Source organism: Colias eurytheme, chromosome 12, assembly GCF_061535395.1.
Source record: "Colias eurytheme isolate Ceu_HAF_F1 chromosome 12, ilColEury1 Martin Lab GWU primary, whole genome shotgun sequence".
NCBI lineage: Eukaryota > Metazoa > Arthropoda > Insecta > Lepidoptera > Pieridae > Colias > Colias eurytheme.
The window spans coordinates 3067553-3083503 of NC_142991.1; the positions used below are offsets into that span (position 1 = coordinate 3067553).

The following is a 15951-nucleotide window of genomic DNA, read 5'->3' on the forward strand; positions in this document are numbered from 1 at the left end:
GTGTATTTTTACACACTTGTTTGTTTTTTTTACACGATATTTTGACAGTAAATGAATTTTTGACGCAAAATTCTATTAATAATTCATCTAAAATGCGTTAACTTTCACTAGTTCATATCGCGTAATCTATACGCAATATATGCGATCTAAAATAACTCTACATCTGTTACACAAGTCTGGTTTGGTGGAAGTTAATAATATAAAGTTTCCTTGAAATATGAAAGTGCTAATTAACAGGACTCGCTGCATCAATGAAATCCTACACAAATTAGCTCCAAATGATTTGCCTCCGATACGTAATATCCCAAAATATAACGTCCTTTTACATAGACATGGTTCTAATTACAAATCAAACCATTATGCATCGCAGTATTTATTGCTAGCCCAAAATCAACTTTTGGAACTCTACCATAATAAGTTTCGAGTGCAATGCAATCACATGCAATACGGGGTGAATGGGAGTCGAGAATTTTATTAGTATTGTCCCTCTCTGACATAGGTGTTTCGTGATAGCCAAACGAGAAGGACATACATCAGGTACACAGCGATACAACGTAGAGTCAGTTAGTGCAGTGTTATGCTGGTGTATGGACGTGTTGAGGATTGAAGCCGGTTTCGTATTTACAAACTTTGTCGATTATTTTGGTTATGAATACGTTTTGAAACGACAGCCGCGTAGCGTGTATTAAATTTTCATGACTGTTAGCGAATAATTAAGTTTGTTTTAGTTGAGTTTTTTTTTTGTTTTGTGTATGTAACCTTGTGTTTGGTTTCGCCGCAAGATTTTCGAATCTATTTTGGCGGTTATGATGTAACAAACAGAAGTCCCTAACTAGAATGGGAGCAGGGTGCTGAGGGATCATGCACACTTCGATGATGATGGTAAGTGCAGTTCTAGTACACCTATTACCTAATCTTTTAGGTTTCTTCGCCTGTCCTTGCGTTTAAAGTTGTCGATGACTATTAAAGATAAGATAAACATTTTAAACGGCCAGGTAAAAATAAATTCATGGAAATAAAACAAATCCAATTGACGTCAGATAGCTCTATGTTTATATACCTGTGAATGTATATAAACATAGAGCGAGAAATACTTTCTTGTATAGAATTTAATAGTTTCGCACGTGATGCGCAGATTTTATATTATCAGTTGCATTTGTTACTTCATAACATCGTATTGTATGAATCCACCTGGCAACAGCCTTGCATTCAATAAAGGGTCAATTAATCAATTGTAATAACACCACTTGCCTGTTATGTGCATTATATAGATAGTTATTATATGAAGGAAGTATTTTACGCGCTTTTCTAATGTAGAGTCGACGTTGAAGGCCTGTGTTTAGGTAATGTATTTATGCATCGGGAAGTTAACAATGCACTGTGATTTTAAGAATATTGACGAAGAGAAATCTTTGTAAAAGTCTTGTTTGAGTTAGGTGTAAGATTAAATTTATTTATGTATTTATATTCTCTGACCACATCTCTGACATTTGTTTTTGGGGATTTCAGTCAAAAATAGTATAGAAGCTTAAAATGCAAGCTTTTCGCTATTTACAAGTTCAGTTTATTTATATACTACCGACTTAAGTAAAATAAATTGTTTGTTTTACTAAATGTTTAAAATGCACATTTGATTTTCACAAAATTTTTCATTTTTTAATTTGACGTAGAGTCACATTCATGGACTCTACTTTCTCTAGGTCCAAGAACTATTATGTGATTCTTTTCATAAGCTTTAGTAATATAATTGGAACAAGCCCTTAAAATATTAAGTCCCGATAGCATAGCTTACATAGCAATAAATCAACACACAAAAAAAATATCATAGAGCAAACAATTTCTCTGTTAAATTATTGATATTATAAGTTCAAATTGCATATTACCAGTAGGTAGGTAAGCGAATGTATTGAGGATTGAGAAATCATTTATCATAAACATACTCAAATAACATAGACACACTGAAAAATTCATTATTTCGTCACGGCTTCTCGATTAGCACATACGGAGTCCTTGCACTTGAAATAAATAAATATTATACATAGAGTTTCTTTTTACCTTATTTAACATTTATATGATTACAATATTTTATTGAAACTTTTTTAAATATTGTAGTTGGCGAATTGCTCTACCTTTTATTGTTTTTCGTGCTATTTTTTTGTGTTTTACGAGATTAAAGATTTGTTAATCGAATATGTAAGAGCGCATAAACCATCTTAAACTAAAAAAAAAAAATCTTAGAAAAATCTGTTTTAGTTTATTTGAGAAACTGGTGTTTCTTTATAAATAAAATAGTAAATACCTATGTATATTATAATAAAAAATATTCCATATATGTAATGGTTCAAATAGTACATAATAACCAGTACGTATATGTGGGTGTAACAATGATGTGGTTTTTTGTCGCCTGTCAAAACGCTCCAAGGCTCGAATTTAATGCCGTCATATTTTTTTGTTACCCAAGATTACTGTTAGGTAATGGAATGATGGCATCTATTAGAAGTTATCTGGATGATAAATATGTAAAAGGATTTAGTAAATTGGAGGATTGTGACGTCATAGATCGTGGTTTCGTGAGAAATATTATAGTTGCTTTTAAAAGATACTTATCTACATTTTGAAATGTTTAATAAAAATACGCATATATAATGTAACAAATTTGAAACTATTTCTATTAAATTTCATACTAATTTACCTACTTACCTACCGTCTATGTTAATAAAAAAAAACTTGTAAAAACCGAAATTGGAAGAAAACAAAGGAAATATAACGCTTAACGGTCACCATGTTTTTGCGATGCGAATAGCTATTTCCATGGGAAAATGCGAAAGTACCCTTCATAATTTCTAAAAGTAAGGGAGTTGGTTTACTTTGAAAATCATGTTTATTATTTAAATTTACACTATCAACGCCACTTTATATAGGTTGTCATATATAGGTAAAACATTCCTGTACCTAATTCAAGTTTGAATCAATGTGAAAAACTACTACTACTACGTACTTAAGTTATAAGTACTGTCTTTAATTTAATGTATCTCTGTAATTTAATGTAAATTGTTTGTATCATTTTTTTGGGAATAAATGTTTCTATTTCTATTTCTAAAAACGCGACAAAATTGGTCCAGCGATTCCAAATATTAAACGAAATAAACAAATATACACACATACTTCAAATGTATGTAATTAAATCTGCTTGTATATAATTGCAAATACGCGTTTCAATTCGTTTTATTCGCAATTGAACAATAATGAATAGATTACATTCCGAGATAGATATTCCGTTTCATGATTATTTGTATAATATTTAATATTTAACGTGAAAGTGATATTCGTTCCGCTTTCACGATGTTACAGATTTCAATTAAATGTTATAGAATGTAATATTTAAATGTTTCCTTATACTTCTTTCGGTAAAAATTTCATTTGATATTATAATTTACTAGCTGTGCCCTGCGGTTCTGTTGGTCATATCGTGATAATGATAATAATATAGAGTCTATAGCCTTCCCTTCCTCAATAAAAAGGCTATCTGACACCGAAATATTTTTTGAAATCAGACCATTGGTTCCTGAGATTAGCGCGTTCAAACAAACTCATCAGCTTTATAATAGTAAAATATAGATATAGACAGACAGGAAAAAATGTCAGAAAATTGGTCAGGCAAAAAACATTATTGTTGTGTAAGAACATTAACTTGCTGAAAATTTATAGATAATATTTTTAATTAGCAGCTTATTTTTAATTAATACACACCTATAGCCGAATTAAACTTATGGGACACCTATAAGGCTGATTTTAACAACTATATTTGCATATTTCGATTTAAATAATCCGAAAGTTACTCAGTATAAAATTTCAGGATATATACATTAATTAGTTCAACACAATGTCGGAAAACACTACAAACCAACACGTGTATAATAATTGATAAGGAAGAATTAATAAACCGTATTGTGACATAGACAATGAAACATGAAATTTCACAAACATATAGTACATATTTAACATCACAATGACATTAACAGACTGCTTTAAATTCAGCTATTACCACCTAATTACTTTCTCCTTTGCGTTCCATGAAAATTGCATCGCTACGCTTGAATAAACCCTCACAATGTCCATTTGTTTTATGCTTTTAGCTTTTACTTGTTAATTAATGTTTTAATTTTTATGCTTCACGAGTTTAAAAGCTCTTGATAGATGTTGTTTTATGCATACCAATTTGCGAAAACTGTTTTACTCTGATCAGAAATAAATTTTGGTAAAATCTAACCTGAAATAAATTTCGATAAATTTTGGTATATAATTGAGGCAAAGTACAGTGGCTAGATTTAGTCGTAAAAATAAAACTTAGTTTGAACTGGGATGAAATAGGAGATTAAACTTTTAAGGGTTAGAGCGCGATAACGTGAAATCTGCACAAGTAGAGCCGTGGGCTATATACTTAGTAACTTTATAAACGTTAATTGTAATTTTCTTTAAATTACAGAAGTGTGCTCGTGTTATAACTATTTAAAATAATGCAATATAATTGTTGAATGATTACACTATCATAATTAGTATCCTTATCATCCAAGAATTATCCAATTAATCAAAATGTATCTTTTGCAAATGGTGCTCTACAAGCGCCTAAGGCAAAACCAATATGAATATTTAGTTCGCAAATCTCCATTCACCAAACCGCATTAACGCATAGATGAAATTTCTAGAAGGATCTACGTGTCTATGAGATTATGACTAGCTTGAAACTTCATACGTGAGACCTTGATCGGGTTGATAAAGATATTTCCTCAAAATCCTCCTTAATTCAGCACTTACTATTCATTACTTTTCGAAACGAAAGCCTTAGCATACGATTACATGTAATTGAGAATAAGGGACACATTTACATTGGGATGTGAGCGAAAATCTTGTTAAGCCTTGAATGTAAGCAAATGCATCTATAATTCAGCGCGCAAGCCTCCCGATGCCCGTTAATCTAAACTTAAGGCGATCTTAAGGCCTTACCACATGACACGTGTGTGAGGCGAAAGACCTTTGAACTGTATTATTTTTAAAGAATATTCTTGCTACATGAAAATATAGGGTACAGTATACCTACACATCATTTAGAAGTTACGTAATACCACCAATGATGTTTTATCATCTCTACGTATGGGAATTCATCACGCTCTTTGTCTATACAATGCACAATTCTGTACTATCTGGTATCGATGGCTGTTTAAAAAAATATCGACAGAATGAACAAGAATCATTAGCTTGAAAATAAAATTTAAACTACACAGACTCATGACACGATGAGCACCGATACAGATCTAGACACTAGGAACGTTTAGCACATAATAAAAATAGCATGAAATAAATATTCCTCGAGATAGTAGTTCGAGTAATAAATCGTGTACAGCCCTCGTATCTGGCGTCACCCTTAAGCTCACTAAAATTCGACTTGAATAACAAATAACTCGCGCATTATCCTGACTTGAGAACGTTCGAGAGATTGGATCGCAGCAGCCTTTGTGAGCCCAAATAAAGCTGAAAGGACTAATGCTTCACTCTGTATTGGAAACTCGTTTTAAGATTACTAATCCAGAAGTAGGAAACTTCTTTCAGTCAAAACGAAACAAGATAGAAAATAGATAAAGGGTAGGTCACATTTGTAGGACACAATAAATAAACTTAGGGACAATACGTGATAAAATACAGTAAGAATACAGGAAATCTAGAAATAAGTTTCAGTTTTTGTGTAACAAATAATGTGGAGGATGATTATAAGTAGGTATTGGTAGAAAGAACATTCTCTGTTCTTAACTTTTACACATATTTATTATCTTGATAAAATATTTATCGATATCTTTGTGGTGTTAATGATAAAATTGAGGACAGACCAATGCATTCATTACGTGCAAATTTTATAAAGTTTATATAGCTATTAGGTATCCACTATCGAGTTAAAATCAATATTAAACAAACGTGTTTTCTTTTGTATATTCATACAAAATAAAACAAACATTCAAAATGTATCAAAGTTAGCAATCGTTTTGAAATACAAGTTATTGTTTCGTGTCATTGACTTTTGGGTTGTTTAATAACGTCATTATAATAAAATCGTAATATGCATGTACAGATATAGTGATATGTATGTGCGATATATTTATCGCCTCGTATGTGATTGTTCTCACGTGATGTTACTTATCAAATATATGTACATACATTGGTTTAACCCATATATATATTTTTTGAAGTGAAACTTGGTTAGGCGCGTTGAGAGTAAAGTTTCAAGGTCGTGTCATGGCAATACCGTCACGTCATAGAGTTAGGCGACGTTTTTGGTATCTTTGAATCTTGCGAAAGAATTTTCACTTCTGACACGTGTGCTCGGCACACATGCTTTTTTTTCTGTCCATTGCATAGTCTGTTTTCACATTACGAGTAAGGGATATATTTAATCTTTTACGGAGGAGGAAAAGCAATGCAGCAAAGGATTATCTACTTTCCCCGTGGGTATACTCAGAATAATTTCGGGTTTGTAAACTTGGGAATGAAATTATATAAACACAACAATGCGAATTAAAATAATAAACATGCGACGGATTAGAAGGTAGAGTAAGATTTTCATTTTTATCAGTTACTTAAAAAAATTGTGTATAAGGTGGTATAAGTAGGTTCTTGTTATCAATAGAATAAACATAAATGTATTATGGAATTGCATTATTCGTATCTCATCATGAAAACATATCTACGTGTAATTTCTTTACATATTTACAAAAAAAAAAACTTCAAATAAATGCATAGGGTCTTATATTTACCACAAAGTGTTTATTAAATTAATGTCCTAAAACCAAGAATATAAGGTTCAAATTCTTTATGAGATTATGGACGTGCACGCTTAGGTATGGGTTATTCGTCAAAGTTATCAATAAAAATATTGATATCTTAGATAAATACACAATGTGTACTCAGTCATGACGGAGCTTGGTCAAATAAGAAAAAATATATTAAATTTTGTTTGACTTATCGTTATTTTTCTATTAGATCCCTATTTGATAAGGGCTGAGTAGAATTTAATAAGCTTTGAGATTTTCTGGCACAAAAATGTATTTCGGACTTTTAGTGGGATATACCCTAATCCCAAGTCAACAATTTATATTGTATCATATACCTTTTATATTTTATGAAATCTAGTGTATAAGAAGTTTTATCGTCTTTATTTATGCGATGTTTTGAAAGCTTCCACCTCGTAAAAATTAGTTGATTACATGCCAGGTGCATCAAACTGTCAAATTAGAAATTCTAGACAATATTTAATATATATAATGTATATAAAAAGATGTATAATAATATTCTTCCACTGTATGTCCCCTCCAATATCACTAACCTAAAAGGGTTATAGGAAGTTCAAACAAGTTTCCATTGTAATTCTGTGAATGTACAAAACAGCTGATTCACAAATACATTTGAACAAGTTGGCAAGCACTTGACTATCTGGACGAGACATCTGCTTTTATCTGCTAGACCTGCCAACTATTTACCATGTGTGGACTCTATTAAGTACATGTATCTATATGTTGCATCGCTGTAAATTGTATGAAATTTCATGTTACGAGATTTCATTCGTAAGATTTGTTTTTAATTTTTAAGCCTATAAAAGATTTTGAAAGAAGCTTTATTTTTTTACGACAAAAACAAATTGTGTAAAAGAAGAAATTGTGTAAGTTATTAATTGAAGGTTTTGTTATCAAATAATATTTATTTCACAAGAGGTAGATTTATAGAAGTATTTTGAATAGAATCTACATGTATTTCTTTGCATTATTTTTTCAACTATTAATATTAAGAATAAAAATAAATATTTAAGGAATAAAATCTAAGGCTGGTTGTTCTTTTACAGAAAGCTTTTCTTTGCATCCACAGTTTGCATCATACATTTTCTTTTAAAAAGGTGATAACTCAAAGAGTTTTTATGCTGTGACATAAAACATAGCTTTTAGAGTAAAAGCTTTTATTTATAGTTTCAAATCTTGGTTTTACGAAATTTTTTAAGAGCCATTGTTTTAGACAAAAATATTTATATTTTAAAGATGCTCTAACAAGCCATGTGTACAAAAAATATAAAACAATATTATAATAATACAAAACAATCACATTTTTAAAACATGTTCTATTCTTTGAAAAGTATCATGCGAAAATCTTTATTCAAATGAGAATTATAATTGGATTAGAATCTATTAAGATAGCTCTTACATAATATGTTTTACGTTATAAAATTCTACCTCATATAAATTAATTTATTTCTAAAGAATTTGTCATACAGTATAAATATACCAAGACCTAGGGTTTTTAACATCATGAACATCTAATTATAGTCGACGCCCGCGAGCGGATGCGTGTCTAAAATTATCTCCAATAAAAAGGTGTAAACAATTCCCTATGTACTTCATTTAGGGCAAGCTTTGATTGAGCCACTTTTACTGGAGTATGATGTATGGAAGATTCCTGTACATTTTCTTGGAAGAGTTTACGTAACTTGTAAACTAAACACACAAAGTATGAGATAGAGCTATCGAGGTTTCACCCGTGATTTATATTATTTAAACGTTTAAATAAGAATTGTTATCGAGAGTTAAGGGTTTTAAAATAAATAAGTATTCAATCTTATTTATTTTTCTGCAATATTTATTGAAAACTAGCGGTCCGCCCCAGCTTCGCCCGAGGTACATGTTTACGTTTTCTCTATACTTATAGTTATATGTATTGGTTCTTATACCATCCTCGTACTTCAAAGAATATTATAAAAACAGAATTAACGAAATCGGTTCAGCCTTTCTGGAGCTTTGTGCTTAAACCAACACATTTAGCGACTGATTTATATTATATGTACTTACAGAAGTTTAAACATGCCTTTATATGTGGTAGAATATTAATAATATTCTAAAAAACAGAAATTCAATTGGCAAGATTGAAAGATACCAAAATCGTCGCCTTACTCCATGACGTGACGGTAACACGTCTAAAGAAGTTTCACTTCAAAAAGATCTATCTATTAACATATAATAATTACTAAACATAATATTCTATTCTATTCGGTAAAGGCGTAAAACAGTATAATATCTCTCATAAGCTCATATTGATTAGTTTGAGCATTAATTCAGATTAACGAATTACGATTTAAATCATCACTAACCTTTTAGACCTTGGCTTGGCGCCAAATTATTGGATCCATTTATTTGATCATGCACAAATCTCTTTTGGCTTGTAAACATTTCGGTTTGATAATGTGTATTTCTATTACACATTTTTGTTATTTAAAATCGATATAATAACAAATATCCGGGACGCCGATTTAAATTATTGAACAACAAAAATACGTGTTTCCATGAGACATTGTGTACGTTGACATTCCTCTAGGCTCTATATAAAGAGCACAGACAAAATAATAAGAAGCAAGGCTATGTAATATGTTAAAAGTTCGCACAAGTTCCAAGTAGGTAGTTACGAGGGCAAATACACCAAATATTTTGTTCTGACAGCAATGCATTTCCCCAGTGTGGCATCGGTGACCGCGTTACTGCTTCTAACTCCTATCTTGTGAAATATTCTGCCCTAAATGTGTGTACAATTCGCAAGGATTTTAGTAAGGATGAATTTTTCAGTTATCACACTTTTTTCAGATGCAAAACATAATAAGATAGTAAATATATATGTATTGTATAAAGGGAATGTGTTTCACGTAAAAATCAAGTAGTTTATAAAATGTAGGATACCTAATACATGAAATTTTGGGTTTACTTACAACACTATCGTACCAATGTGTGATTTCAATTTATCGCGTTATTTGTCCCTTGTTATAAGGAAATGTCGATTATTCTTTTAGTATTTTATATAAGATTTAAGATTATATAAGCTGTTATTTATGTAACAAGCCTCTTTATAATATTGTAGCATATTACATTCGAAGCCCTATAAAGTTATTATCTTCACATCATCGCCGCTAAAGTAGATAATATCATAATTTAAAAATAAAACTTGTTCACAATTTATAAGCCAATTGCGTTTATTGAGATAATACAATTAATAAGCTACGTAACCTTAAAAGGTTGCTTTCTACGATATATTCAAGTTAAGTATGTACTACATAGTTCCTTGATTTTCCTTGAATGAAAAAAAAATTCATAGAAAAATCATTTAAAAAGCCTTTTTTCAGTTTAATTTCATAGGAAACCTGCAAGTTATTTCTTCATTTCTTACCATTTCTTACAGATGAATTGCTGTTACAGATAAATATAAAATCCGATTAGAATTTAGATTTAGATGTTGTGACATATTTTTGCCAGTTTTTAATATCTGTAAAGCTCCGCTATATAATAAGAAAAAGATACAGAAAAAAAGTTTTTATGGTAAGTAGCATTTTTTGTGACGTTTAACAATTAATTGCATTCGATGCACTAGCTACTCATCGCGGTACAGTAATCAATAACGGAATATTACATAAAAAAACAATAAACGAGAAAGTGCAGATAAAGTGATTTTCACGGGCGATATTCTCAGAAGCGAATACCTATCGATGCCGAGCCGACACTGGCTTAGCATCTTTACGCGCCAATAGTCGCGGTCAGGGTTATCGAGATTTTATTTTTATATTAACTTACTTTTTATTTATATAATAATGATCAAAGGTTAAGGTTTTTGTTATTTTTTAATTTTTTGTGTTTTTTATTATCATGTAAGTAAGGTTAAGGTTTTATTTCTGTCAAAACTTTTTTTTTTGGATATCATTGAAATATTTTTTCATGCGTGTTTGTTTAAGAGATATATCAACATCCTTTTGGGTCCGCATGCAATGCAAATAAGGCCTTTTTACGACTTATTGTTTCAACGTGTATACGCCTATAATATTATAATCATATACCATGAACGATAAAAATAATACATCTGCTGCTATCAGCTTTGCTCTACATTATTAGAGCAATGCTAAATTATAATTTAGATAATATTATTTTAGAGTTAAGGTTAGGTTTAAGAACTATGAAATTTTGGTTTTATTTCGGCACACGACATCTATCCTTCAGGATCCTTTCAAGGTATGAGAATTTATGCATTGCTTTAAAAGATTGAAAGAAGAATTCTTCATCTTTCGATCTTAAATTTTAATAGATAGTTATCATTAGGTTAAAAACTACAATGAACTAAATATACTGTTATATCACATAATCATAGAATATTGCGTGCAAAACCATAATTAAAACGAATTACAATCACAATATCCATTTACATCACGATTGTGTGCAGCCCTGCGCAGGCGCCTCGTTTTCGATTTCACTGCATTCAACCGGCGCGTGCGTAATAGTGAAATGTATGAACAATTAGCAGATAAACCATATCAGCTATCGTGTTCAGGATTAACATAATAGTTAACATTACCCTTTATGTTTATTGAATGTATACGGTGATTCGTATGTGGTAGAGCTTTCAATAAAGTATCACATACGAAAGGTAGGTTTCGAAGGTAGTTTAATGTTGTATCTTTGCTCTTTTAGTACAGGGGTCGTATTATGACCTCTTTTTTCCAGACAGATTACGTCGTGAAATGAACTGACTGGCAAATTCATATTATGATCGCAATAATCAGCCATGGTTAATTATGGTATTATATGAATTTTCCAGTCAGTTCAATTCACGGCGTAAACTGACTGGGAATAAGAGGTGATAATACGGCCCCAGCTTACTTGCGAAGTAATCAGTAAATTTGTTAAGTAAATGAACACTGAACCGAGTACAATTTATTGAGAAGACCTTGGCTCGCAATAATTACTAGTTAATCGCTATTTAATCACGAAAAATCTATTCATCGATCTCTATAAGCGTTAACAAAACACAATGTACTTTGTCTTTAGGTACTGTAATATTTGTAAGTAAGTAACGGAGGAGTCATATTTTTATTAAAAGTAAGTGTTTTTAATGATATTACATATTTAATTAGGTAACCGTACCGTTTCCTTCTTCAAGATGTGACTAGACGACAAATAAGAGCAAGTAGAGTTACTCTAGAGTTCAACTATAGAGTTTCTTGCCGGCTCTTCTCTGTGAAAGTCTCTCGTCTCTCTTCTAGTTGAATAAACAAATGTTTCAGTGAGTTTGAGATTATGACATTTTCATACATACAATTTGTAATTAAATATTTAGGTGTGATTTGAAAGTTATTCTACTTTTAAACAAATAGCTATAAGTTTCCATACAACAAAATGATTTTAGCCGAACTGGTTAAATATTTAATTGTACGTTGTAGTAAAAGTGAACTTTCGAGTACTTTCGTTTTTAAATATTAATCTTGGTTCGCGAAAAGAGAAAGATGCGAACCGTTCGCGTGACCTTTTATATATTGCATAACGATATGTGGATTTATTAACATAATTTACTTGTAATGACCGGTCGCGGTGGTATTACTTTTAGTTTATGCAAGTGCGTATAATGTGCATTATATAATACTTAAAATGTATGTATGTGTGTCTCCTTTATATTGTATTTGGTTGAATTGTGAGGAAGCAAATATTTCTTTACGGAAAATCACCAATCTAAACTTTCCTATAAATCGAGTATTATAGAACAAACTAAGAGTATTTTATTATTATATTACTAAGGGTGGCTTCAGCACTTTGTAATGTGATTATAAGAATAACACATTTTATCTCTACCTACCGCATTGTTCCTGGAATCTTCTAGAAAGTGTCTTATGTCATAAATTTGCTGCCCAAATGTGTCATCTTTAGCGGAATTTCATATTTCTGTGTATTGCTGAATCAGTCATATTCGCAATAACAAAGATAATAAAATTCTATACAATACCTTCTAAATATACAGTAAGTAGAATTAATATCATTCAAGTAACTAAATCAGCCGAAAAAACGACTGATAAGTTAAAGTTTTTCATTTCTTATATTGAGTAGGTAGGTGTTTATTTTCGATTAACAATAGATACCTAAAGCTGTTTTTGCTATTATTCTCTGATATTCTCTACTGCTATTAGGTGAAACTTCAACGAATTATCCTCAAAATAGAAGCATTTTGCATTTTATTCTGAAAAAAAAATGTAAACAAAATTATAAAATCCTCACGATTAAAACGTCACATAAAAGCGTTAAAATATAAATGAATCAACAAATGCTATCCCCGTCTTTTTCAATTTAATTTCCAACGTTTTAATTAACTTGCATATTCTGCAACTGAATTACCTTCAGGCAAAAAGTGTATTGAGGCTAAATAAATTAAAGCTAGTAACTGGGCTTTGATTAATATTATAATATTTATAACTGTATGGTGTATTAAAATTTAAAATCTTCACCGTGATGCTGGCGAAATGTTTAATGAAAAGTTTTTAGGTTAGTTTTGATTGGTATGTTGTGTTTGTATTGTTTTATTGATTAATGTTTGTAATAACAGTCCGAGTTGTGTATTTAAATGTGGCTTTTTGTAATTATTCTATGTGTAGGTAGATATTAGGTACTTAATTAGTAACACATTGTCATGCGGTATTATGTGTCATAGGATATTTTATAATCGCTTAATATTTGGGGTAAACTCATGATTAAACTTAATTATACCGGCCGAATTGATAACCTCCTCGTTTTTTTGGAAGTCGGTTAAAAAACAACCACACACAAAACAATAATTTCTGACTTAAAATAATTATAAGGTTGCAATAGAATTAACAGAATTACAAGAACAACACCATCCCAAAACATCACAGCACAAAATGTCTCTACAAAGAAGTACTCATTGTCTCTTATTTATCATCATTTACTCAAAACCTCATATGCAAATGCCACATACTGTAAAATAGCGTATCTTCACATTAACCGTTACCCGAGAAGGATGCGCTAATCCAGATTTATGTCAATGCAGGCATAGACCATAAAAAGTTTAAAGTAAACAGCTTAGCGCATATTAAGGAAAGACGGGTGCACACTGCACAACCTTAGTACCATGACTCATGCGACTGTATGCCCTGCGATTAAGATAAGGGCGAATATTTAAACGGTTAAGCTTGACCATATTTTATGTGAACAATGCAATGGGCGCAATATTTAAAATCTCTGAAGGAATATGGCGGAAATATCTACATTAAAAAGACTTAATAATTTTTCATAATTAAAACTTATGTTTGTGAATTTACACAATTATGTCCTATAATGAAGTTATTAATAAAAGTCTTGAAATCTACTACTCAATAGTTTTCTTATTTCCAGCATATTCATAGCATTCCGTCTTCTTGCTCCAAAACTCAAATGATGTTACCCACACATAATTATAGAAAACCATGAAGGCATGGCGATTAGTCATATATCTTCAGTACCGCAGTTAAAAATGGAAAACTGTTTATTTACCTCGACGAGGTGACCAGATTTCCTTGCCAAAACCTTGAAAACGACATCGTTCATCGCTTCACTGGAAACAATTGTAAAAACAGCTGTTAGTTATTTATATTTGTTGATCAGTCGCGTATGATTCTGTTTTATAATACGGTATATTAGCTAGCTAGATATCTGTTTATTGGCTATGATTTAGACTTTGAATGAATTGAATAAAATTTTGAAACATGGGTGAAAATAATTGAATATTTTGTGACAAGTCTTCCTGTTAGATCATCCTGTTAGAAGGAAATTATTTGTAAATAAGGAGCAATTGCAGTAATATCTAGTATATTTTCAAAATGGCAATACAATAATAACACACACAATATGTAGAAATGTGCGTTTCTGATTGATAATAAACATTGATTGATCAATAGTTACACTTACACCATTATTGAAAAGAAATGAATTACAACATTACTCTACCAACTTAACATTTGCCACTATATGTATTCTATTAAGAATCTTCACGTTCGATAATTACAAAACAATTGCATATTCCTTTGTGCTATTGTTCTGTGTCGCAAGTGCACTGCTATCGGTCGAACGGCTCAAACTGATAAGGACGTGTGCACAAACACGCAAGAACTAATACGGGATAGCAACCACAATAGCAACTTTGCAACATTCTGCACTAGCCTTAATTAGGTTGCTATTTTCATCGATGAGAAGTGATATAAGTCTTTATAGGTCTTATAAAGACCTAGCATGAATAGGTATTACGAAACCGTTTTAAAACCGAGTTTGAGAATGCGTCAATAAGTTTGATGATAAATAATAAATAGGTTACTTCATAAGTAACAGGGGCGTCATTATTTACCAAAGAACATGTTTCCTTTTTTATTTTTTTGTATAAAATAAAAGATTTTCCTATACCTACATAAATGTATATAGTTATTCAAAAGTCTCTAAACATATATCTCTACCATATTAACAAAACCTTTGTTTCTATGTGTATATAAATACAAACTAGATTATATTAGATTAAATGAATATATTCAACACATAATCCCTAGACCCTATGACACAATAAACCTAACTACAAAAACACCAAGTAAGAACTTAAGAAGTCACCAGTGTAAACTCAAAAGGTCGATAAACAAAAAACACGTCAACTAATTGTTTCTCAGCGATAAAGAATTAGGTTAATATGATAGAGTACGATAAACATGTTATCGGCCGTCTTCAGTAAGTATTAACCTACATGTGGCCAGCTGACATCGCTTCCTGGCTCGTCGGCCATTTTAACACAAGGTTAATATACTGGAGAAGGTTTTATTGCTCTTTCTAATATGCTAGCGCTATTAGGGGAAATATAATGATGTTATTATTTAAAATTAAAAATATAAGAGAAATTTAAATCATAATTCAGTAAAAAACAATGAGATAGTATAATTTATATTTGAAATTAATGGTTCATGTACTCACCAATCTTACGTTTATTTCAATGACTCATTTTCCTTAGAATATTAATTACTGTAAGTTACCTAACCTTTGCTTCATTTCTGATACTGTCAAAGAGCCATAACTTTTTAGACATACGTATATT

General features: G+C 30.8%; 1 protein-coding gene across 1 annotated transcript in view; it reads left to right on the forward strand.

Moving 5' to 3' along the window:
* Positions 1–568: 568 nt before the first annotated feature.
* LOC149903860 (uncharacterized) overlaps positions 569–15951 on the forward strand; it is an 81941-nt gene continuing 66558 nt past the window's right edge. Inside the window, exon 1 of the mRNA XM_090107626.1 lies at positions 569–882. Within this exon, the coding sequence (XP_089963752.1) occupies positions 862–882 (21 nt within the window). The 5' untranslated portion in view covers positions 569–861. The remainder of the gene's footprint in view (positions 883–15951) is intronic.